We start from the raw sequence: 23,720 nt of genomic DNA on the forward strand, positions 1-23,720 counted from the left end.
TCTCAGTGTTCACAAAAATTCGTGTTATGTTCCTTCCTGGATACCCCTCTACAGGTTTAGTCTCAGAACTGTAACTCTTTTTCATTCCACTTCACTTTGCAGGACTGTGTTCAACAATTATATATTGCTGTAATGTTCAGGCAGTGGCATTTTTCTCTGCAGAAAATATTATAAAACATATTTTCCTGATTTTGTTACTGCAGGCATCTCTTTAAGTGTTGTACCAATGTACCTCGGTGAGATAGCACCTAAGAACCTACGAGGCTTTCTGGGTCTTGTGCCGAGTATCTTTATTGGCACCGGAGTCTTTTCCGCTCAAATCCTTGGCCTACATCAGCTTCTGGGAAAGGTATTTAAACACACATTGCTTTTTTCCAACAGTATAGGATTGTAGCCAAAGGTATATGACCATGTGGTTAGTATGAAACAAAAAGCTGACTATACATCCAACTTCAACTTTAAAGCTGATTTTTTGCAACATTCAAATTTACCTCATTTCAATACCAGCCTCTATTTCAGTACACAGGGTAAAGTTATGATGGTTGATGTATGGTAAGCGTGCTAAAGTGCCTCTTAAACTGAGTAAAGCTGTCCTAAGCCTGATCTGGATTTCCTTAAATAGCTACTGTTCATTATTCATTTATTCAAATCACGAGTTTCACAATAGACATTCAAACAATACAATAAATACATCATCAAATTAAATAGTTGATATCCATTACATAGCTTTAGTATCATTACATCATCAGTGAATATTAGACTCAGAGTGACCCCACAGTAATATCATCACCATGTGTGTATGTCTAACTGTATTTAACTGTTAAAGGAGGAGCACTGGCCCCTGTTTCTTTCTGTGGTGGTGGTACCCACTTTCATCCAATTGATGCTCTTGCCGTGGTTCCCAGAGAGCCCCAGGTATCTGCTGATTGAGAAACACAACGTCCATGCCACTATCACAGGTCAGTGTTGTGGAAAAGGAAATGATTTATAGGACAAAGGAAACAATGGGTTCAACATTTTCGAAAGAAGGGCAATAAAATTCTAAATCAGTTTCTAATTTATCAAGTTTTGTTGCAATACATCTTTTATTGGACTGAGACAGTTTTAAATTGTCTATTTTTTTACAGAAAGATAAAGAGTGTGTAAATAGTATTAGCAATCAAAGCTATCAAACCAACCAATGATGAGGAGCAGCATGTACACAGAGATTATACAACAATAAATCCCTGTAGCACACAACCTTTTAAATATAGCGTTTACTGGTAAAATGTTCTGCACGACAGAAAAAACTTCAATACCATAATATCTTCATAAATTGGTTAGATCTGTCCATACCTTTGTTAGATTACAAACTGGTGTGATGACTTATGTTTCAGATGTGATATTTCATGTGTCCATGCTGTGCTCTAATATACTGCTTCCTGTTCCCTGTCTTGTAGCTCTGAAGTGGTACAGAGCCAAGTGTAACATCCAAGCTGAGATTGAAGAAATGCAAGATGAGCAGCGATCCCTGTCATCTGTGGAGACCCTGTCAGTGTGGAAACTGTTGCAGGATGACACAGTTCGCTGGCAAGTGCTAAGCGTAGTGATCATCAACATCGGCATGCAGCTGTCTGGAATTGATGCTGTAAGGCTTTTGATTTTAGGTCACTTGGGGGCAGTGAAACAAGCTGAGAAAACACAAAATCTGATTTACAGTGGTAGCAGTTCAAAGTGTCACTCTGCCGGAAAAAGATGCCTCTGACTGTACATCACACACATAAAACCCAAAGTAAAGAAAAATCGGCATGGACACGGTTTGCTTTTAAACTGTGATTATTGTGTGAGGATCTTGTGTTACTTTATTTTAATATTTTGGAAATTATCGCTTGACAACTCTCTTCAATTCAATTCGTTTCATTTCAATGTACTGTATTTTCTGGACTATAAATTGATATAGTCCAGAATTTTTTACTCCTCTGGCTTATCCTGGGACTTATACAGCAAAGTGACTTATATGTGTATATTTACAGTAATTTTGTTGAGGAATCGCTAGTGTTAGATGACACTCTTGGTATTATCTTCACTCAATTGAAGATAATACTATACTCACCAAAAAAGTAAAAATGTTTATGTTCACACTAAACTCTAACTCCTGGTGTAACACAAGTAAAAATGCTATCCAAAAGAAACAGCTATACTGCAGACTTCAAAGTGCAGATAAAGTCTGCAGCTGAAACAAAGTTTAGAGTGAGTGCCAGCATTCAGACAATAAGAGAGAGGAGGAGGAGACGCGGTTTCATCTCCCCCCATCGTGATCTTGGTGCAGATGTCTGTATTTTGCTGCTATTGGTAGAGTGCTCAATGTCAGTCTGTTCAAAAATTTCCCATGCAAAATCCTTAAAACTTTCCTGCAGGGCAGATGATGTTTCCTCTGTCTGGGTCTGCAATGCTTTGGAGAAAGGCTTAGTTTTAATTATGAGGGGCTTGTAAGGGGGGTGAAAGCGGTTGTTTGTTTGTAGGTTGACATTTTTGTGAAATTTGAATAGAACAGATAAAGATTGGAGTAATAGTAGTAGAAATATCCTGCCATGACAAAAACATTCTCTGAGTGTCTGTAGCTGTCTGCTGATGGCGTCATGCAGTTTGTCTATGGCCAGCGTAGCATTAGCTTGTGGGTGTACATAAAAAGCTATAATAAAAGCTGCTGAGGGAAGGACCTACAAAAAACAGAGGCAGCTATGTCTCCCGATAACAGTACTCTCAGTATACCAGCTGTTGCAGCACCTGCTTTGTCAGATTATTTTCTTCAGGAAAAGTCCAATCTTCTCGGGTATGCAAGTGCAATAGTCTTTTATATGCAGAAGGTCATTGCTAGTATATGTCTGTATTTTGCTGCTATTGATAGAGTGCCAGGCCACTGCGACTATGCATGCTCCCACCTTTATGTGGAAATGCTGCATAATCCATTATTTTAAATTCTAAGGTTATTAGAGAATGGTCAGACAACAGAGGGTTTTGGGAAATTCTTTTTGGAAATTCAGTATTTCTGAGTAAGGGACCGGTACACAATTAACAAATACCAACTGGTTTTTGTGTTATCCAGTTTCGGTGTGTGAGGCAAAGAGTGAGGCTCTCAAATGAGTTATAACTATGTTTAGATTAAAAAGCTGAGTTGGAGATGGCAGCTACTCTTCCACCTTTGCATGTGCTTCAAGGAACATGACAGTTTTTATGACTAAGGGGGGTTGATTCATTTAGGCAGGAGTATTAAATATGCATTTGACTATGGTCGTTGGAGTCTCTAACTTCATGTTTCTGGCTATGAAGCTGCCAATTATAGGAGTCTGTTTCTCAGTGGGTGTGTCGCTGAGTGGGGAAAATCTATCTATCTATCTATCTATCTATCTATCTATCTATCTATCTATCTATCTATCTATCTATCTATCTATCTATCTATCTATCTATCTATCTATCTATCTATCTATCTATCTATCTATCTATCTATCTATCTATCTATCCTAATCTAATCTAATCTAATCTAATCTAATCTAATCTAATCTAATCTAATCTAATCTAATCTAATCTAATCTAATCTAATCTAATCTAATCTAATCTAATCTAATCTAATCTAATCTAATCTAATCTAATCTAATCTAATCTAATCTAATCTAAGAGGATATTCAACATCTCCCTGAAGCTGGCCATCATCCCGTTCTGCCTGAAAGCAGCTACAATTATTCCTGTCCCCAATAAAAGAGCCATAAGTTGCCTGAACAACTGCAGACCAATCGCACTGACCACAGTAGTGATGAAGTGTTTTGAAAGACTTATTCTTCACCACCTAAAGTCCTGCCTCCCACCAAAGCTTGACCAATACCAGTTTGCATATAGAGCAAATAGGTCAACAGAGGATGCCCTTGCCACTGCTCTCCACGCTGCCCTGAGTCACCTTGAGAAATCTGAGAACTAGGTCAGAATGCTTTTCATTGACTGCCCCTGATCCTCCACTTTGACTATTAGTGCAGGCTCTCCTCAGGGCTGTGTGCTCAGCCCCTACCCATATGCTTTGTATACATACAACTACGTCTCCTCTGACCCATTAAACAACACCATTAAGTTTGCAGACGACACAACTGTGGTGGGTCTTATCACTGGTGGCGATGAATTTCAGGGTGTCCTTCAAATTCCTGGGAGTGCATATTACCAGGGACTTTACCTGGTCCATCAACACGTCGACAGTGGTTAACAAGGCCCAGGACAGGCTCCATTTCCTCAGGGTTCTGCGGAAAAACCATGTGAAAGAAAGACTGCCAATTACTTTCTACCACAGAACGTAGAACGTATACTGACATATTGCATTATAGTGTGGTATGTGGGCTGCGCAGCTGAAGAAACATCTCAGATTATCGGACATTGTTTGGACCATTGTCTCTCAGACTGTATTCCTGGTTAAACAGACTCATTTTACCCCCAGACATCTCTGGGATTACAGACTGCTTCAGTGCTCTGATACCCTCAGCAAATTTGACTCTGATCTGGACACATACTTTGGGTTAGTGTCTTGAGTGTATTTTCTTCATCTGCGTCATTTTAAGGCTGTTATGGCCACCACTGGGCACATGACACTTCTCTGGTCCCTGTTGCCCAACCCATCAGTGGAGGAGACTTCTTTCTGACCAATAACAGGCCACAACATTTTCTTGCAATTGGGTCCAATGCCACGGACGTTTGCAACTCAACATTATATTCCAGTCACCAACAGTCACAGGAGGGTTAGAGGAATTACGTCTGAGCCTCATGGCCCCTTACCAAAATGACCCAGAATGATGCTACTCAACTCAGTTGGAGGCACTCTGTGAGGTGATTCTCTTGTTAAGGCTGCTGCCCTTGACCAAATGCCACTGCTGCCAGCAGCTTTTGCCATGGCTGCAACTCAACACTACTCTCTAACCCTTAGCTTCTCTGAGTGGACCTCACATTATCCCTGCTCTCTGGTCCTGCTCAAAGTGGGGAATAGACAAGTGGGAGAGAGGGTCTTTGGCTTGTGACATGGTTGACTTGAAGAGTTGCAGCAGGTTTTCTATTCAGTGACTTCAGTTCAAGCATCGGCTCAACAGAGTTTCACCAGTGTAACCGCTTTGTCACCAATTACTCACTACACCTTCATACTCCCACAGCATTTTAGGGGTTTGTCTTCAAGGGTTTGTCTGGGACTATAAAGGACAAGATGGCTGGTCATAAGCTCCCTAAAACTCTGAACAAGCTGATTGCTCTGACCCAGCAGATTGGCCAGCAAATGGCTGAATGACATTTGATGAGAACACATGAGCCCTGACTTTAGCCTTGTCCCAGGCCTCCAGCAGCTCCTCGGCTCACCCTGTGTGCCCCTCTGAAATTCACAGCTGCTTCACCATTGGATACTGAGGAACCCATGCAGATCGGTCTAATGAGGTGTATTGCCACCGCCAAGAAGGCAATCTATGTCTTTATTCTGCCCAGCAAAAGCTTGGGCTAAATAATGACCATAGGGGCACTGATGAGCCACACCCTGCAGACGGGAGGGCTTTAGATAACTTAAGGCACGATGGGGGATCAACCACCTTGGCTGCTTTCTTGGACTTTGACTTTGACTGACACCTGCCTTATCGGTGAGTGCTTAGTGCATCACTTGAAACACCAGAAAACATAGGGCTATTGTTGATCGTCATCTGCATTGGGTTTGTTATATAAGCCAGCGAGTATAACTTATTTCAGTTCACCATCACGATAAGCTGTACTTCCACATCATTCACTCCCCTCATTTTACCGTCATTCTAGGATACTCATGGTTGTAGTTTCAGGTGGTTCTGGTAACTGGAGGGATTACAGAATGGACTCCAACACCAGAGCTGCAGTGGTTCCCGTAGGAATATCTTTACCAAGCTAGACCTTTGCAACACATATCATCTGATAAGGATCCAAAAGGGGTATGAATGGAAGACTGTGTAAGTACCTGGTGATGCCCTTCGGCCTCACAAATGTGCCTGCAGTCTTGCAGGGATTTACTAATGATATCTTCTGAGACAAGATGGACAATCCTGGGTTATCATCTAATCCTGGTCCCTAGCTGAACATATCCCCTGATTTGTTGGTCCTGCCAAGACTGTATTTTCTTGCTGGGTTACAACATTTTAAGATTGTTAAAGCTGCCATTTGTTGCATATCAACCAATGTCGATATCTTCCAAATCACTATAAAATTATTTTAAAAGAATGGAATAGATTCGATAATACACTAATTCCTGGGCAGGAAAATTCTGCAGTAAAGCAAAAACAAATTACAATAAAATAACAAATAAAATAGTAAAATAGATTCCATAAAGAGGGTGCCTCATCGAGCACTAATAGAGGTCCAGTATGTGCAGAACAGTTAACTGGGCTGTTGATTTTTAACAGAGTGGATGGAGTAACATGCTTTTAGTGCTCTGAGAGCAACATTTAGCTAGCTAAGTCAGTTACCTACCTAGCTAATTCGGTGCTTCCGCTTGCTAACAAAAACGGGTAACACCAGTTGTCATAGCAACCGTTGAACCATACATGGTTCACACATTGCTATAATTAATGTAATATTAAATTCATGTGGCACTAGATAACGTCAAACCATCCTCTTAAAAATCTACAGCCCGTTAACTGTTCTGCACAAACTGTAGCTGGTGACCAGCCATTAGTCAGGTGTGGTGTATTCGATGCTCCTGCAGGTCCTCTTCTTTGCCAATAGGCAGGAGGTGGAGCAGGTGTGCTGGAACCAAGACATCATCTTTACGGTGTCCATCTGTATTGACGACCAGTGGGACTAATCAAACCGTGTAGACTGTTAGCTGATTGACTTATTTTATTAGAAGCTATGTGATTGGCGGAACAGAATTGTAACAACAAAAAGAACAAAGCAACATTGTTAGGCATTCAAATCTTAGTTTCTAACAGTTTAAAGTTTTAAAACCATTTTTAGGTGTGTGTCAGGATCCGTGTTCTGAGTTCCTGTTCTGTGCTTTTATTTTGTAGGTTCCTTTAGGATTTGGTTTTGTTTTGTCTTTTTCCACTTTACGTTGACCCAATTAGTTGATTGTTTTCACCTGTGCCTCGTTTGTGTTCTTCCCTTTATGTACCTCGTTTCTGCCTCAGTTCTTCGTTAGATCATCTGCTCCACATGCTTTTGTTGCGATCCCTGCCAGACACCTTTTGATTACCGGTTGCCCAGAATTGCCTTGCCTTTTCCTTTTGAGATTTTGATCATGGACTGGTTTTTGTTCTCCCCAAGTTTAAGCTAAGTTATCTACCTCTGTTTGTATGTGTTTTACCATGTCTTGCTTTCCTGCTTAGCTCACTGGTGTTCATGTTTAGTCCCTCTTGTTTATGCCTTGTCTCCCTCGTGTTTAGGTTTGCCTTGTTCATGTTTTAGTTTTGTCGTGTGTCTCTTGCTCAGTCCCTTTAGTCTGTGTGCTGGTTAGTGTGAGTCTGGTGTGTCCCCGTGGTGTGTGTGACCCCAGACCTTTGACCCTTGTCTCTTGTGTAAGTCTGGTGTGTCCCCGTGGTGTGTATGACCCCAGACCTTTGACCCTTGTCTCTTGTGTAAGTCTGGTGTGTCCCCGTGGTGTGTGTGACCCCAGACCTTTGACCCTTGTCTCTTGTGTAAGTCTGGTGTGTCCCCGTGGTGTGTGTGACCCCAGACCTTCGACCCTTGTCTCTTTGTGTGAGTCTGGTGTGTCCCCGAGGTGTGTGTGACCCCAGGCCTTTGACCGTGTTTGTTCCCCCCTTGGTGTGTGACCTTGACCCTCTTGTCTCGTCTCCTTGGTTTGTGTTGTTTCATCCCTCTCGCTGTAGTACCTATGTCTCTTGGGTTCCATGTTCCTGTTTGGACTTCCTTTGAGTTTTGTGTTTCCTTCCAAATAAACTTAGTTTTTGAACTTGAAGTACCAGAGTGGGCACTCATTGGTCTGATTCCTAAACCCCCCAACACCAACCTTTATTATTTTGAAGGAAAAATCAAAACGAAAACAGCTTTACATTGCATTTCGTCCCTTTGTTCCCTCTCCCATGCCATCCTCCGCCAACTCCCTTAACAGCCACACGCACACACCAAGTTCAGTCCATTTCCCAGTAAAATAGTTTCTTTCCAACATCCTGCTTTTCAGACTAAAATCTCCACAAAAAAAATGGTTGAACAACTGCCACCTTATTCACACCCAGGTTTGATACATGTCACTTACAAATAATATGAAGCAAGATCGGCAAGAGTGATGAGCAGCACAAATTGGCACAAATTCCCAGTGAAACAGTATCATATGGATTTAGTAAAGTTCCCATAAGTCTTCTTTTGCCTTTTTACCCTCTTTGTTCACCTTGTTCATGGCTCCTGCTTCTTCAGGTTTATCTGGCTTATTAAACAGACACTGAGATGAAAATGGGCATAAATGATCACTCATTGTTTTATAAGCAATGGTCTTGTGAATAAAAAGCCAAAAGCTGATGTTGTCATTGTTTTGTGAATATGATTTGTCAAATTCAATTTCTAAATTATGCCCTAGAGATTCATTAATTATTGAAATTATTAGAGGGGCTCTCAGGCCAGAGAGTGCACACTGTAAATGCTAGAGCTAACTCATCACACATTAGACCACACTTCTCTAGGCAGTACTTTTAGCTGCTAATCAAACAACAGTGGAGCAGTGCTTAGGATGAGAAGGGTCATGGTGACGCTTGGTTATGAAAACAACAACACTAAAGAGGTGGATGCATCCATTCATCCATTATCTATACCCACTTATTCCTAACTAGGGTGATGGGGATCTGCTGGAGCCTATCACAGCTCTCTTTAGGTGAAAAGTTTGACGTTTTAGAATGCTCTTAGCAACAAGGAAACTTTATAAAGGATCATTTGTACCAAATGCAGTTTATTAAATAAGCAGATGTGAAAATGTATGCATGCAGCATACTGTACTTTTGAATATTGTATCAGTTGTGCCGTGGTTCTTCTGTGTTTTCTTTTATCAATTTACCCCCCTTTTTGATATGTATTTAATTGATTTTTACTCATGTATACAATTTGTTTTTTAATCCCTGCATTTTGTGATGATGTATGTGCTGGTGAACCAAATTTCCACTTATGGGGACAATAAAGTTAAAGTTAAGTTAAAGGCAGGGGTACACCCTGGACAGGTCACCAGTCCATCACAGGGCCACATAGAGACACACAAAGACAAACAACCTCACACACTCACACTCACTCCTATGGGCAATTTAGAGTCACCAATCAACCTGACATACATGTTTTTGGACTGTGGGAGGAAACCAGAGTACCTGGAGAAAACCCACACAAGCACAGGGAGAACATGCAAACTCCACACAGAAAGGCCTTTGCTGGGTTTCTAATCACGAACCTTCTTGCTGTGAGGCAACAGTGCTAACCACTAAGGCACCATGCTGCGCTAAGGAGGTGGATAGTATATGATATGATAATGAAAGTAATTAGAGTCAATTAATGAAAACAGTGATGATGCTGGTGATGATACTTAGAATAGTGATAATTATAATAATGATTATTGTGCTTGATAATGACAATAGTAGTGATGAAGATAGTGACTGAGGTGATACTGCTTATATTGGATTAAAATGATAATGATGGTGATGATCATAGTAATGGTTACTGTGATGCAGCTAATGCTTGAGGTATTCTTAGTTGTAAGTGCATGTGACAGTTGGTAAGCCCTGGCACAGTTCCTGGCACACCATAGGACTGTGTGTGTGCAAATAAGAATTAATGCCAGCAATGTGTGCTCATGTATTTATCTACCTGCTCCTATAACAATCACCGTCTGCTGTCCGCAATTAATATGTTCCCTTTCTTGTCCTGCTTCCCCTAAAACTGAGCACAATTGAATGTGAGCAATGATGTTCTATCAGTATTTAGCTCAAAGGCACTAAATGATTATCTTCTAATTTTAATTTTTACACCACCACCAGCACCACCTCTTTTTGTCTTCTTGAGGCATACATAGGTCACAATATTGGGGAAGTGTTTTACCTGTGCTTCTCAGTCAAACTACTTACCGTCAACTGGCTAGCTGTGTTTTCAGTCAACAGTGAGTTACCATTGCCCTATAATGTGCATTGTGCCTCAATTCCATTCATACTAATCTTGACAGTGTGACTTAAGATGATAAATAATTGAATTTAAAAATATCACAATGATCAAGATTTGTCATTTTTTGTGGGAGGTTCATATGTCCAGTCATGAGCTTTATCAACAGCAGAAGAAAGCTGTACATGCAACACCAAGATTAAACTGAGGGGTGTGTGAGTCTTGCTGATTTGGACACAAATTTGCCAAACTGAAACTGAAACTCAGAGTATATCACTCACACTACTATGATATTTTACATTAATCACTTTTCATGTACACTCATGTATAAAATAAAAACTATGACTGGGTGATACTGCTGAAAATCCTCAGCCATAGCAGATTTCATCATGACTGTGCATTGGGCAGGGCACATTTCCCTGTAGTCTGTACCCCATTGCTAGCTTCACGAGTACAGAGCCCACAGTAGCTATAAAGTTAGCTCATGATAGTCATGACATTATAATATGGCACATGAAAAAAAGTTTGAGCTGTCAAACTAATCTCTAAACTTTCATAAGCAGGACTGAGAGAATGTTTTAACCTCACTGATTTATCTGCTTTGGTTTTCTCTACAGATCTGGTTCTATACCAACGACATCTTTGAGAATGCAGGTATCCCAGCTCCGGAGATACAGTATACCACAGCAGGAACAGGAATTATAGAGATCATTGCTGGACTCATTGGGGTAAATTTACAAATTAGAAAATTGCAGTATTTTGTATCTCTTTTTATATTAGTGTTCCTAAGCAATTTATAATTATTGTATTTTTGATACTATAAAAAAAGAAAATGGATATCCAGACATGGTTAGCTTAGCTTAGCATAAAGATTGGAAATGAGGAAGCAACCTGCATGGCTCTGTCAAAACTTCAAATATAGCCTTTCTAATACATCTTAAGCCAACTTACTAACACATTTTATTTCACCCATTTAATGTATACACGAATAAAAATGACAACTTGTGGTTTTATAGAGTGTAATGAGCTGGAATTATTTCTTGATGAACAACAGTGAGACACAGTGACTGTGCTGAGCTTCCTGACCAGACCACTAAAACGTTCATTTCATTGAGTATTTAAAGCTCTGTGCACATATGGTTGTGTATATAAATTTTTTTTTTTATTTGTTTCACTGATTCTGTACATAACACTTATTCATCATAGGTCCCTATAACCCATCCTTATTAGTGTTTTCTGTTTTTTGTTATGGAAACACATGGAGACACTTTACACCATGTGTGAAGACTGTGTACACTCATCTGAAGTCTGTCTGAGGTGCACAGTATCCATAAATAAAAGCATGTGCTGTTTCAGTCACACTACCCCGAAATGCTGGGTGGATTGTTCGTCTTCCAACAAATAACTCCCTATAAGACCACAGTGTTTCCATTTTTCTGTTTGTTATAAGACAATTACCTACAATATGTTCATCAGGGAGCACTGGAAATTTTGGAATTGTGAATATTGTGAATAGTGAATATTTAAACACTGGACAAAGCCAGACAAGCTGTTTTCCTTTGCTTCTATTTTTTATGCTAGGCTAAACATATCCCAACTCCAGCTCTGTAACTAACACAAGATATCTGTGATCCTCAGAAAGAAAGCAAATAAGTATGTTTCCCAAATGTCAACTTATTTGATTTGGTCACATTAAAGCCTGGTAAAGTCTATGTTCTTGAATTTGCACTGTGTTCACTTAACTATGTGTGACCTGAGCTCTGCTTTTCCCCCTGTAGTGTTTCACCATAGAGAAGCTGGGCAGGAGGCCACTCATGATTGGGGGGTTTGCCATGATGGGCTTGTGCAGTGCAGGAATCACACTAGCCCTCATTTTACAGGTATGAGTGTGCTTCCCATATGGGTCTTGTGACCTAAACTTTTCCAGTATAGGGAGATGTAGGTGAAAGGCAAAAGACACAGCAGGCAAGGTCCTATCCCAGTAACTGTTATTAGCAGAGCTGCTTTGTCAACCACAGCAGGAATGTATTTCTTCGTGTTTACAAAGACATCACAAGAAAATGACTTATGATTATTTAAGCTCTACTCTTGCATTTTGTTACTCTTACAGCTCAATGTTATAACCTTTTGATATAAAACTAACTTTTTACCACACACCACAGAACTGCCTGCTCAGCTGTATGGGTACTTCAGAGGCACCCAGCACATGTTTCTCAAGGGCCATTGTCCTGCTTGTTTTCCAACTATGTGATACAATGCTGAAATAGAATAAGACTAATAAATAATAAATGAATTCAATTCTAAAAATAAAATAAATACATAATCAAATTCTACAGCCACACACCCACAGAAACACAAATTTGTCTCCATGTTGTCTCCTGTGTAAATGCCACAAACACAGTGACAGGCATTACAGAGTGACCATTGCTCCTAATCAGCATGTTTCTGTATTGTCAGAGGAAGCCCATGCTAACATAAGCACTCAGATGTCAAAGGACTGGTTGTGGCTCAGGAGGAAGAATAGGTCATCCATTGAGCAGTCAGCAGTTTGATCCCTGGCTTCTCCAGTCAGTATATATTGAAGTGTCCGTGAGCAAGGCACTGAACCCCAAGTTGCTCCTGGTGGCTGTTTCATTGTTGTACAGATGTGGACAAAATTGTTGGTACCCTTCCATTAAAGAAAGAAAAGCCCACAATTGTTACTAAAATAACTTGAAACTGACAAAAGTAAGAATAAATACTAATTTACTGAAGGTGAACTAATAAAAATCAGCCATGGCTTTTGAATTATGGTTCAAAAGCATTTTAAAAAACAAGCTAATGAAATTGGACAGGACAAAAATGACAGTAACCCTAGAAGACTGAAAAGAATTTGACCATAGGGTCATGTTAAACTAAAGTGTGTCCTGTAATTAGCATCACAAGTGTCTTCAAACTTGTAATCAGTCAGTCTGCCTGTTTAAAGGCTGAAAAGTAGTCACTGTGCTGTTTGGTATCATGGTGTGTATCACACTGAAATGTGATACACATCACAAATCTAAGGATTTCTATGGTCATAGATCACAATTTACAAAAGACAAATGGGTTAAGACAGACAGGGAACTCTCCCATACAGAAAGAGATGTCTTAGCCAAGGGACGTAGGCATGCCCAAACATGTTCCTGTGGTGGACTTTATCACAGCCACAGAATCTGTCATCCATAACAATGGTCTATCTAATTCAGAAGCAGAGGAACTCCGGATAAAAGTCACTACGGTACTCTCTAGTTCTAAGCCACCACCATCCAACCTCACCACCCAGGAGAGCAGGGCCCTGTCACCCCTGTCCAAGGACTATTACCATCCTGCCTGCAGACAAAGGGAGATGCACAGTGGTCTTAAACACCCCCCACAGCAGACTATCATGAAAAAGTAACCTCTCTCTTGGAAGACCAACAGACCTATGAAAAGTTAAGAAGGGACCCCACCAGCACCTACAAGAAAAAGGTGAGTGACTGTTTAAAACACCTGGAAAAGAACAAGGCCATTGACAGAACCACCTACTACAACAACTACAGTATCCAGGGGAGACCACCCCCTGTCTGTATGGGCTCCCCAAGATACACAAAAAAGGAACCCCCCACAGGCCCATCATCAGCAGCATAAACTCAGTGACATATAACACTGCCAAACGCCTTGCCACCATCTTAGCACCACTGATAGGTCACACAGACCACCACATCTGGAATTCAGAGGAATTTGCCTCCAGAGTGAGACATCTAAAACTGGATAGAGATTAAACTATGGTATCCTTTGATGTCACATCACTCTTCACCAGTATCACCCACCACCAATGCTTTAACATCTGTTAGGAGAAGACTTTTAAAAGAGGACAGCACCGTCTCAACCAGGAGTAGCCTCAACCCAGACCAAATTTGCTTGCTACTGGACCTTAGTCTGAACACCACATACTTCTCATACATACAATGCAGTAGGCACACACATCAAATTAACCAGAGAAGACACCAAAGAAAACAGGCTAGCCTTTTTGGACTGTGAGGTCATCATCAGGTCTGATGGTAACCTGGAAATAGAAGTCTACAGGAAACCCACACACACAGACCAATATCTGCTCTTTGACTCCCATCACCGGCTGCAACACAAACTAGGAGACATCAGGACTTTACGCCACAGAACAAACAACATCCCTACCTCTATGGAGGCCAAAAGAAAGGAGGACACACATCTAAAGACAGCCCTCAAAACCTGTGGCTACCTTAAGTGGGCTTTCAACGAGGCAACATCCACATCAGGCAGAAAAACAAGAGAGAGAGCTGAGCCTCAAGATCCACAGAGGAAAAACCTGGTCATTCTCTATGTAGCAGGTGTTTCAGAGAGGTGCAAACAGATTTTTGGGAAACATCAGATATCAGTTCACTTCAAACCCAGCAACACACTGAGACAGAGACTGGTTCACCCTAATGACCAGACACCAAAACAAAAGAGGAGCAATGTAGTATATGCTGTCCAGTGTAAGGAAGAATGCTCAGAACTCTACATTGGAGAAACCAAACAACCACTTAACAGCTATATATGTTCAAGTGGAAAAACCCTCCCTTGACAGGGGTGGAGGGGTCTGTCCAGTCCAGTTGCCATGACTCAACCTTTAGATATAGACAAACATGTTAAAAGTAAAGGCTATAAGACCATCTCCAAGCAGCTCGATGTTCCTGTGACTATAGTTTTATATAATATTCAGAAGTTCACGGGACTTTAGCCAACCTACCTAGATGTGACCACAAGAGGAAAATTGATGAGAAATTTTAGAGGTGGATAACACGAATGGTAACCGAAGTGCCCAGAACAGCTTCCAGAGATTAGAGGTGAACTCCAAGGTCAAGATACGTCAGTGTCACATCGCACCATCTGAATTTGTTATCACTCTGAGTTGTATAGCAGTATTAAAAACGAAGTAAAGTTTTTAAATGTTGAAAATAATGAAACGTGATAGGAGGATCAAATGTGATCTTCATCTTGTACTGTTTGTCTCTGCAGGCTCAGTTGTCCTTCATGCGCTACGTCAGTGTCTGCTGTGTGGTCGGCATCATCGGTGGTTTTTGTATCGGTCCAGGCAAGTTGCTCTACACTGCACGTTAAAGAACAGAAAACATCTTTTCCCACTAGTAGATCTTTCTGCCTTGTAATGTATCTTTCCACTCTTACACAGGACAACCTTAAACTATTGTATTCACCTATCCCGAATATCATTGTGTTCTGGCTATTAATCATATTACATGAGGCTAGATACTTGATTCACACATTTTGACAGGTTCCAAATGACTACAAAATTAGACAGACAGGAAGGAGAATAACCCCAAAACAATGTCACATATCTAAATATTCCCTATATAAACTATGGCTGCAATATTAAAAGATTTCACACAAATAAATTCTATATGCCACAGAATAAACTGCATTTTTAAAAGAATGTACACTATAACAGATGTACGGTCAAACTAGGGCAGCACAGTGGCTTTCTGGGTAGTACTGTTGCTTCACAGCCGGAAGGCTCTACATTCGAAACCTGGCAGGGGCCTTTCTGTGTGGACTTTGCATGTTCTCCCCGTGCTTGCGTGGGTTTTTCCAATTTCCTCCCACAGTCCAAAAACATGTGTCAGGTTGATTGGTGACTCTCAATTGCCCATAGGAGTGAGTGTGTGTCATCGTTCGTCTATATGTGGCCCTGTGACAAACTGGTGACCTGTCCAGGGTTTCGAATTGGCATTCCTAAGTCTTAATGTTATGAATGATGATGAATGAACATGAATAATTAATTAAGAAACATGAATGAATAAATATATTCCGTACATACTGATTCGTCAGTAGAAATTGTTTGCTTGCCCCTGTTAGGGTTCATTTACACTTATTTTTTTAAAATGAAACACAAGGTAGAAAATTGATCACAAGAGAATTGTTTTTTTTATTAAAATTTCAATGACTTTAAATAACATGTACCGTGCTTAACTTTTTACAACCAGTATTATCAAATTTATCGAATGATGTGACATGTACCATGTTTGTCTTTATTCCTGTTTCAGCTGGGGTTCCATTTCTAATCACAGCAGAGCTATTTAAACAGTCGCACCGCCCAGCAGCCTATATTGTAGGAGGATCACTCAACTGGCTGTCCAACTTTACTGTGGGTTTTGTCTTCCCCTTCTTACAGGTGAGAGTTACATTACATGCTGAGCTGACCTACATGAACATTTTTAACCCTCTGGGGTCTAAGGATCTTGAGAACTGGATCTTGTAACCTAGAGTGTTTGCTTCAAAATGATGTGAAAATCATCTTGTTCACTCATTCTTGATTCAGATGCTGTAATAAGATTGTTGTCATTGTTGTGTTTGGTGTAATTACCCTCTGTGTGATGTCACATCTACTTGACCAGTTCTGATCAAACATGTCCCCATGCAAGCAGAACAGTAAAAACAACGTTAACAGCAGAACATATGAAAAATGAATACTGTACAGGTTAGGTCTCCATACTGCCCTGGAGAAGGCTATAAAAGAGCTGACACTGTACATACAGTAGTATTGCTTTTCCTCCGGGTTATGTTACTTTAATTTCAATTTTTAATTTCAGTTTTATTTAAAGTGCGATTTACCAATAGTTTCATCACACTTTACAAAACAAACATCATTAAAGCATAAAATCAATACAAAATAAAATACAAAAACATAAATTTCCAATTTTAAAATCCAAATGCAAGATACACATAGTTGGGACTGGCAATTAATTGGGTGTTGGTGAGAGGGATAATTCAATTTTGTTGTAGGGTGGGCGAGGTCCTGGAAATCGTTAGGATTATTCTTTTTCGCTAATATTTTTAAACGACCTCAAATTTGACCCCTTGAACATGTGTGAAAACTCACCAAAATCTGCCCAAAATTCCGAATCATGTGAAAGTTTTATATTTTAAAAGTTTTACAAATGACCTCACAAGAATTGCTCTTTGGCGGCCCCGTCAAAAGTGAAAATACATTACGCCAACGTGAGCCTGGCTGACATTTTTTTCATCGCACACTCACCAACCTTAGCACATTTATTCTTCATGTCTGGCCAAGCAAAAAAGCTTATCATGTCGAGGCTGTGCGACCAACCGAAAGTCCACCAGGTTGGAGTTTTACTTGAGGTCATTGAGTTCGCCGTTTTTCTTCACCTCATACTTGAACGAATTCATCCTAGGGCTTTTGACCGAATGAGCTTATTCTTAAGTCAAATAGGCGCAATGGTGCCCTCTCTGTAATGACTTGCAAATTCTTGGTCTCATCAGTACTCGAGAGTTGGAGATGCTGTCCCTGTTCCTGGTCTTCCTAGTAGGTTGGCTCCGTGTCCAAACTGCAAATCGTGCATGTGTGAAGTCGCTCATTTTCTCATATTGCTATTGGCAGTTACTGGTCCCAAACCCAGATAAAGGAGAAGGTTTAGAATTGTGACATTAAAAAGAAAAAAAAAAGAATCAACAGAAGAAAGTTAATTTGTAGTTCTAAACATATTTAATGTGTTTTTTTACTCACTTGTCTCTGCCATGACGTTATTCCTCTTTCCTTCATCATCCATTACAATTACATGCACATGACAAATTATGTAAATTAGCTGATGATGTCATCTAGCAACTTCTACCGATTTTTAGGACAGCCAATAGCTATTTTCCTTACTGAGGAGTTGGACATACCTGGCAGAACAGCACAGTAAAAACTGAGCTGAAATATGTGCTCAACCAACATGTCGGATGAAGCTGAGACAGCAAGTTTTCTACAGCGTTTTTACTGCTGCTCCTGCTCTGTGCATTAAGAATATGATGGCATCTTCCACTCTGATGTGTTCCTGATATGCAAACTGCAGGGGGTCCATAAATTCAGACACTTGAGACCTCAGGTGTTGCAGGACCAGTCCCTCAAACACTTTCATGACATGTGATGTTAGCGCTACTGGTCTGAAATCACTAAGAGTACTGGGACAGCCTCTTTTTGGTAATGAGACAATACAGGAAGTTTTCCATAACTTAGGCACCTTTTTGAGTCTCAGAGAGGTTGAAGAGTTTCTGAAAAACCTCTGCAAGCTGTCCAGCACACACCTTAAGTACTCTAGGGCTGATCTCATCTGGTCCCTTTGCTTTGTTGGTCTTTAGTTTGGATAGTTCCTTCCTCACCTGTTCTGTGGCAAAAGCTGGGCCTGTGTATTGTGTTGATCAGATAGTCAGATAGTGAGGGCGGGGGAGGAGGTATTGGAGGTGAGGTATACTTCAATGTTTTATGGCTGCTGATCGAGGAGATGGCATCAGTGGGCACTGGGGAGGCAGCATTGGCAGAGATGTTGGGTGGAGGGATGTCAAGAGACCCCAAGGCATCAGCTAAGGTGGTGGAGGGAGGAGGGATGGTGTGTGAGGACACTGGGTCAGAGTAAGAGGCACAGATCAATGTTGTCAGATCTATTAAAGAACAGGTTAAGTTCATTAGCAAACTTTATCAGTCATTATTTTCATCCCATTCCACACCTTTTTGATATTATTCTGTCTCAACTTGTGCTCTACTCTGTCTCTATAGAGCTGCTTTGCCTCCCTCAGCTTCCTCTTGAGTTCCTTCTGCACAGCCCAGAGTTCCTCCTTGTCTCTTGCCATGAACGCCCTCTTCTTCTTCTTGAGGAGGCCTTTAATGTCCTTATTTATCCATGGCTTATTATTGGGGAAACAACTAACTTTTTTGGATGGAACAACATTGTCCTCACAGAAGTGCATGTAGTCTGTGATACAGTGAAAGATGCCTTCGATGTCCTCACCATGAGCGTCCATGAAAATGTTCCAGTTTATAACCCTGAAGCACTCCTGCAGGGCCTCCTCAGCATCCTTTGACCAAACTTTCACATACCTCTTGGTAGCAGACTGTTGTCTTACTATGGGCTAGTATGTTGGTACTAGATATATTAAGTTGTGGTCTGATCCACCAAGTAGGGGGAGGGCTGAAGAGTTGTATGCCTCCTTCACATTGGCATAAAGGAGCTCAAGAATCTTATTTTCTTATGTTGCACAGTCCACATACTGTTTGAAGTTGGTTAGAGTTCCCAAAATACTGACAAAAAGTCCCCATTAATTAGTATAAGGTAGTCAGAACAAGAATTTGTGAAGCCTGTGGTGACAAATCTTGGTGTAAAAATGGACAGTGATTTTAAACTAGACAAGTTGTGAAGACAGGCTTTTTCCAGTTAATGCTCCTCTTGAAGGTCAAGTCTTTTTTTAACCTTTAATGACTTTGAGAGAATTTTACATGCTTTTATCACGACTTGCCTTGGTTACAGCAATCAGAACCAAGGGGATAGAGCTTTCTCTGCTGCAGCCCCCAGACTGTGGAATAAACTGCCACTTCAGGTCAGACTGGCTCTTAGTCCACCTGTTTTTAAATCTCGGTTGAAAACCTATTTATATTTCTTGGCTTTCAAATCAGCATGAGTTTTGCACAAGCATTTTCATGTTTTATTGTGATATGTTGTTTTATTGTGCAGCACTTTGGCTGAACCTGGTTGTTTTAAATGTGTTATATAAATTAAGTTGCAGTTGTAGTAGTAATGTTAAAGGAAGAACCTTGGTTCCCCTCTCTCATTAGAAATCTACATCAGCCCCTGTCTACAATTTGCGCACATTCATTTGTCATGGACCCAGACAAAAGAAGTAAGAGTGTGAAAAAGAATACAGTTGATTTTACAGTTAAGAATAAAATGAGCACAAACAGCAGCCCAGCAGAACATGAATAGCTTATTAACTTAGCATAGGTTTGGTTTTAACATTAATTACACAGGGGTTTGTCATCAGACATTTTGTCATCTGGTGGGCTGTGGATTAGGAGGCTAACCAGCTGCTAAAACAGTTACCTTTAACACATTTAATTTAATGATAGTATTAACATCTAAATAGACACAACAAACACATCCATCTTTTTCCGCTTATCCGGGGCCGGGTCGCGGGGGCAGTAGCCGAATCAGGGATACCCAGACTTCCTTCTCCCTTCCTTCTCTGCCCAAGCCACCTCAACTGACTCCTCTCGATGTAGAGGAGCAGTGGCTCTACTTCGAGCTCCTCCTGGGTGACCGAGCTCCTCACCCTATCTCTAATGGAGTGCCCAGCCACCCTGCGGAGGAAGCTCATTTCAGCCGCTTGTATCTGCGATCTTGTCCTTTCGGTCATGACCCAGAGCTCATGACCATAGGTGAGAGGAGGAATGTAGATTGACCGGTAAATCGAGAGCTTCGCCTTCCGGCTTAGCTCCTTCTTCACCACAACGGGCCGGTACACCGACCGCATTACTGCGGCCGATGCCCCAATCCGTCTGTCAATCTCACGTTCCATCCTTCCCTCACTCGTGAACAAGCCCCCAAGATACTTAAACTTAAACAGGGTCTCTCCCCTGGCCTGTAGATGGCAAGCCACTTTTTTCCGGTTGAGTACCATGGCCTTGGACTTGGAGGTGCTGATTCTCATCCCAGCCGCTTCACACTCTAGTCGGTACCGCTCGACCTTTGCTTACAGGTATCCAGAATGTGGTTGCAAAATGCATCACAAAAGCAGCATATAGCAGCTCATGTATTTGTTATATTTTGGATTCAGTTTTGCATAGTGTCAAAAAAAGTTTTCATTTTCAAATTTGAAAATATTGTCACTCTATGGATCAGTAATCTTGCTTTTCAACACAGGTTTAAAGTAGGCATTTCCCAAAAACAGAAAGAGAGAAGACATCTGAAATGTTTCGTGATTTGAATTAAACCTATTATAATTATTCATATTGTTTTGACTCTGAGTGCATGAATGAAGGCAGAGTGGATGTGGTATTCAATTATTAGTTACAGAACCAAAACATTTCTGATTCTTAATTCTGTGACACATCTGAAACAACAGAAGTTAGGAAACTGCAACCACCACAATTATGTGGCAAATATAGTCAATACAGTCTCATTCTTGATTTACTATTAATATTAAAATATATGTGTGTATATGTATATATATATATATATATATATATATATATATATATATATATGATCCAGTCATAGAGATTTGGAGATTTGTTTAAACATTCCACAGTAAAAATAAATACTGTCATAATTCAATATGACTGACTATGTTTTTAATATTTAATATGAATATACAGATACTTATAAACCTGAGGTGAATTCTGACAAACAGAGGGTTCAGATAAAACATAATGACTTCTCTTCATTCACTTTATATCCAGAAATTTCCTGTTTTTTCAATAATCACTTATGTTTTATAATATGTCAATTCTTAGAACCGCAGTAATAAACTAACTTTTCTGTCCTTTTCTGTCTCAACATTTGCAATGATTCTCAATGCATCTGCCACATCCAACCATCTCCAACCATCAGATGTCTGCAGGGTCTTACTGCTACTTGGTGTTTGCCACCATTTGTGTGTCGGTGGCAATCTATGTCTACATCATGATTCCAGAGACCAAAAACAAGACCTTCATGGAGATCAGCCAGATGTTCTCTAAGAAGGAGGCAGTTCTAGAGACCCAGAGCCTGACTCATGTTGACCAGCTGAAGCTGAAGAAGATGAATGGTTATGGTGGTGTGGAACATGCTTCACTAGAGTTTAACAGCTCTTCATCTGTACCTTAACTGACTTTCAAGTTTTTTTACTGGGACTACAAAACTATTCATCACTTCCTCTTCTTGATTCTTATTTTGTAATATGTACACATCCACAAAACGCCACATCACATGGACACATTGGTCTCTGATTTAGTGAAGCAGGATTTTTCACTTAATCATACTTCAAAAACAGCTGAATATACAGTGCAGCACAGTGTGCAGTGGTGGTGCTTGCAACTCTTTGTCAGAGTTAGTTAGTTTGAGCAATTAAAGGTAAACTTCAGTTGACATTTTGGGTCTTCATGGGTTCCACTCATTACTGAATTAACCAAAGTAGTAGTGGAGAGTTGGGACAGCAGTAACATCAGTAGACAGATGTCTGACAGGACAAGAAACATGAACAGTCAGGGCATCAAACAGCATGGAAATAAAACAACAGAGCAGTCAATAAATAGAGGCTCACATAATATGGATAAACTGTTGGTTTGCATCCTTGTGCAGCTGTATTGTATCAATGTCACCAAGTTCCCAGGTCTCAGCTACTTATGAGTACAATGTTATTATAACTGAACTGCATGATATGATTGGATGAGTTGTGATACTGTTATACTTTAATAAAGTATTGAAGCAAGATTTCAAGAGTGTAAGAATTACCAAAGAAAAATTCCAATCTCTTAGAACACTGCTTGTGTTTTTGTAGTTCTGGGTATCAGTTTCATCAGTAATATGCACTCATGTTCTGCACAATGACTAATTTTGAACTTGATTATCTTGATTACTCTGATTATCTTAAAATAGTGGCAACTGCTTTAGCAACTGTTTCCACTGTTTCTGCCTCTCTCTAAATTGTGATGGCAATTTACAACAACCTGTTTGGGTGGTTGTAAATAATTATTCTAATTGCTTCACCTGGTTGACAAAACTACAAAAATAAAAGCTATCCATCCATATGGATTAAAAAAGAGATTTATCTTTAAGAACAGTGACATTCAGTATTTTAAACCACAGCTTGTCATTAGTATACATTTATAACGACATAATTGGAGATTGCGGTTTCCGAGATGGGGTATCTATAGTTATAAGTTCAGTGCATGATGACACAAATCTATAAGCAATAAATTCTTTGGATTTAGAATTAACTAAGTGATACATCACTTTGTGGGAAATTAATAGTGTTCAGTATGCATATATGACGGAAATTTAACCTTTAAAATTAGACTTTTTTAACCCTTTGTATATAGTGTTAAAAATAAAGTGTCCAGCTGAAATAAATGACTACAGGTCCAGGAGAGGATGATTCTGTGCCTACCAAGACTCAAGGTTAGATATGCAATAGATCCCCTGCAGTTTGCTTACAGAAAACATTTTGGTGTGGATGATGCTGTTCTCTATATGCTTAACCATGTTTTCATCTGGATGAGCCTGCAAGTTATATGAGGATTATGTTCTTTGATTTTTCAAGTTCACTTCACTTCACTTCACTTCACTTCAATCTCAAGGCACTTTACTAAAACTAAAAACCCAACAATTCCCTTATGAGCAAGCACTTGGTGACAGTGGAGAGGAAAAACTCCCTTTAACAGAAGAAAAAACCTCCAGCAGAATCGGGCTCAGTTTGGGCGGCCATCTGCTTCGACTGGTTGGGGGTAGGGGAGCTCAGTGCACTGATGGTCCTCGGGCAGTCTAGGCCTATAGCAGCATAACTAAGGGATGGTTCAGGGTTGCCTGAAGCCAGCCCTAACTATATGCTTTGTCAAAGAGGAAGGTTTTAAGTCTAGCCTTAAAAGTACAGAGAGTGTCTGCCTCCTGAACCCAGGCTGGGAGCTGGTTCCACAGGAGAGGAGCTTGATAACTAAAGGCTCTGCCTCCCAGTCTGCTTTTGGAAACTCTGGGAACCACAAGTAGACCTGCACTCTGAGAACGAAGTGGTCTATTGGGATAATATGGTACTATGAGGTCTTTAAGGTATGAAGGAGCTTG

The 23,720-nt window shown here is 40.4% G+C and overlaps 1 protein-coding gene across 5 annotated transcripts in view; it reads left to right on the forward strand.

Annotated features, from left to right (window-relative positions):
- Positions 1 to 22,365, forward strand: part of slc2a15a (solute carrier family 2 member 15a) — a 46,656-nt gene extending 24,291 nt beyond the window's left edge. For all 5 annotated transcript variants that reach the window (XM_026310058.1, XM_026310060.1, XM_026310061.1 and 2 more), the window contains 8 exons: positions 204 to 349; positions 827 to 959; positions 1,440 to 1,627; positions 10,716 to 10,826; positions 11,877 to 11,978; positions 15,133 to 15,208; positions 16,176 to 16,303; positions 21,513 to 22,365. In XM_026310058.1, the coding sequence (XP_026165843.1) occupies positions 204 to 349; positions 827 to 959; positions 1,440 to 1,627; positions 10,716 to 10,826; positions 11,877 to 11,978; positions 15,133 to 15,208; positions 16,176 to 16,303; positions 21,513 to 21,767 (1,139 nt within the window). In that variant the 3' untranslated portion in view covers positions 21,768 to 22,365. The remainder of the gene's footprint in view (positions 1 to 203; positions 350 to 826; positions 960 to 1,439; positions 1,628 to 10,715; positions 10,827 to 11,876; positions 11,979 to 15,132; positions 15,209 to 16,175; positions 16,304 to 21,512) is intronic.
- Positions 22,366 to 23,720: the final 1,355 nt, after the last annotated feature.

Source organism: Mastacembelus armatus, chromosome 15 (assembly GCF_900324485.2).
Source record: "Mastacembelus armatus chromosome 15, fMasArm1.2, whole genome shotgun sequence".
NCBI classification, from domain to species: domain Eukaryota; kingdom Metazoa; phylum Chordata; class Actinopteri; order Synbranchiformes; family Mastacembelidae; genus Mastacembelus; species Mastacembelus armatus.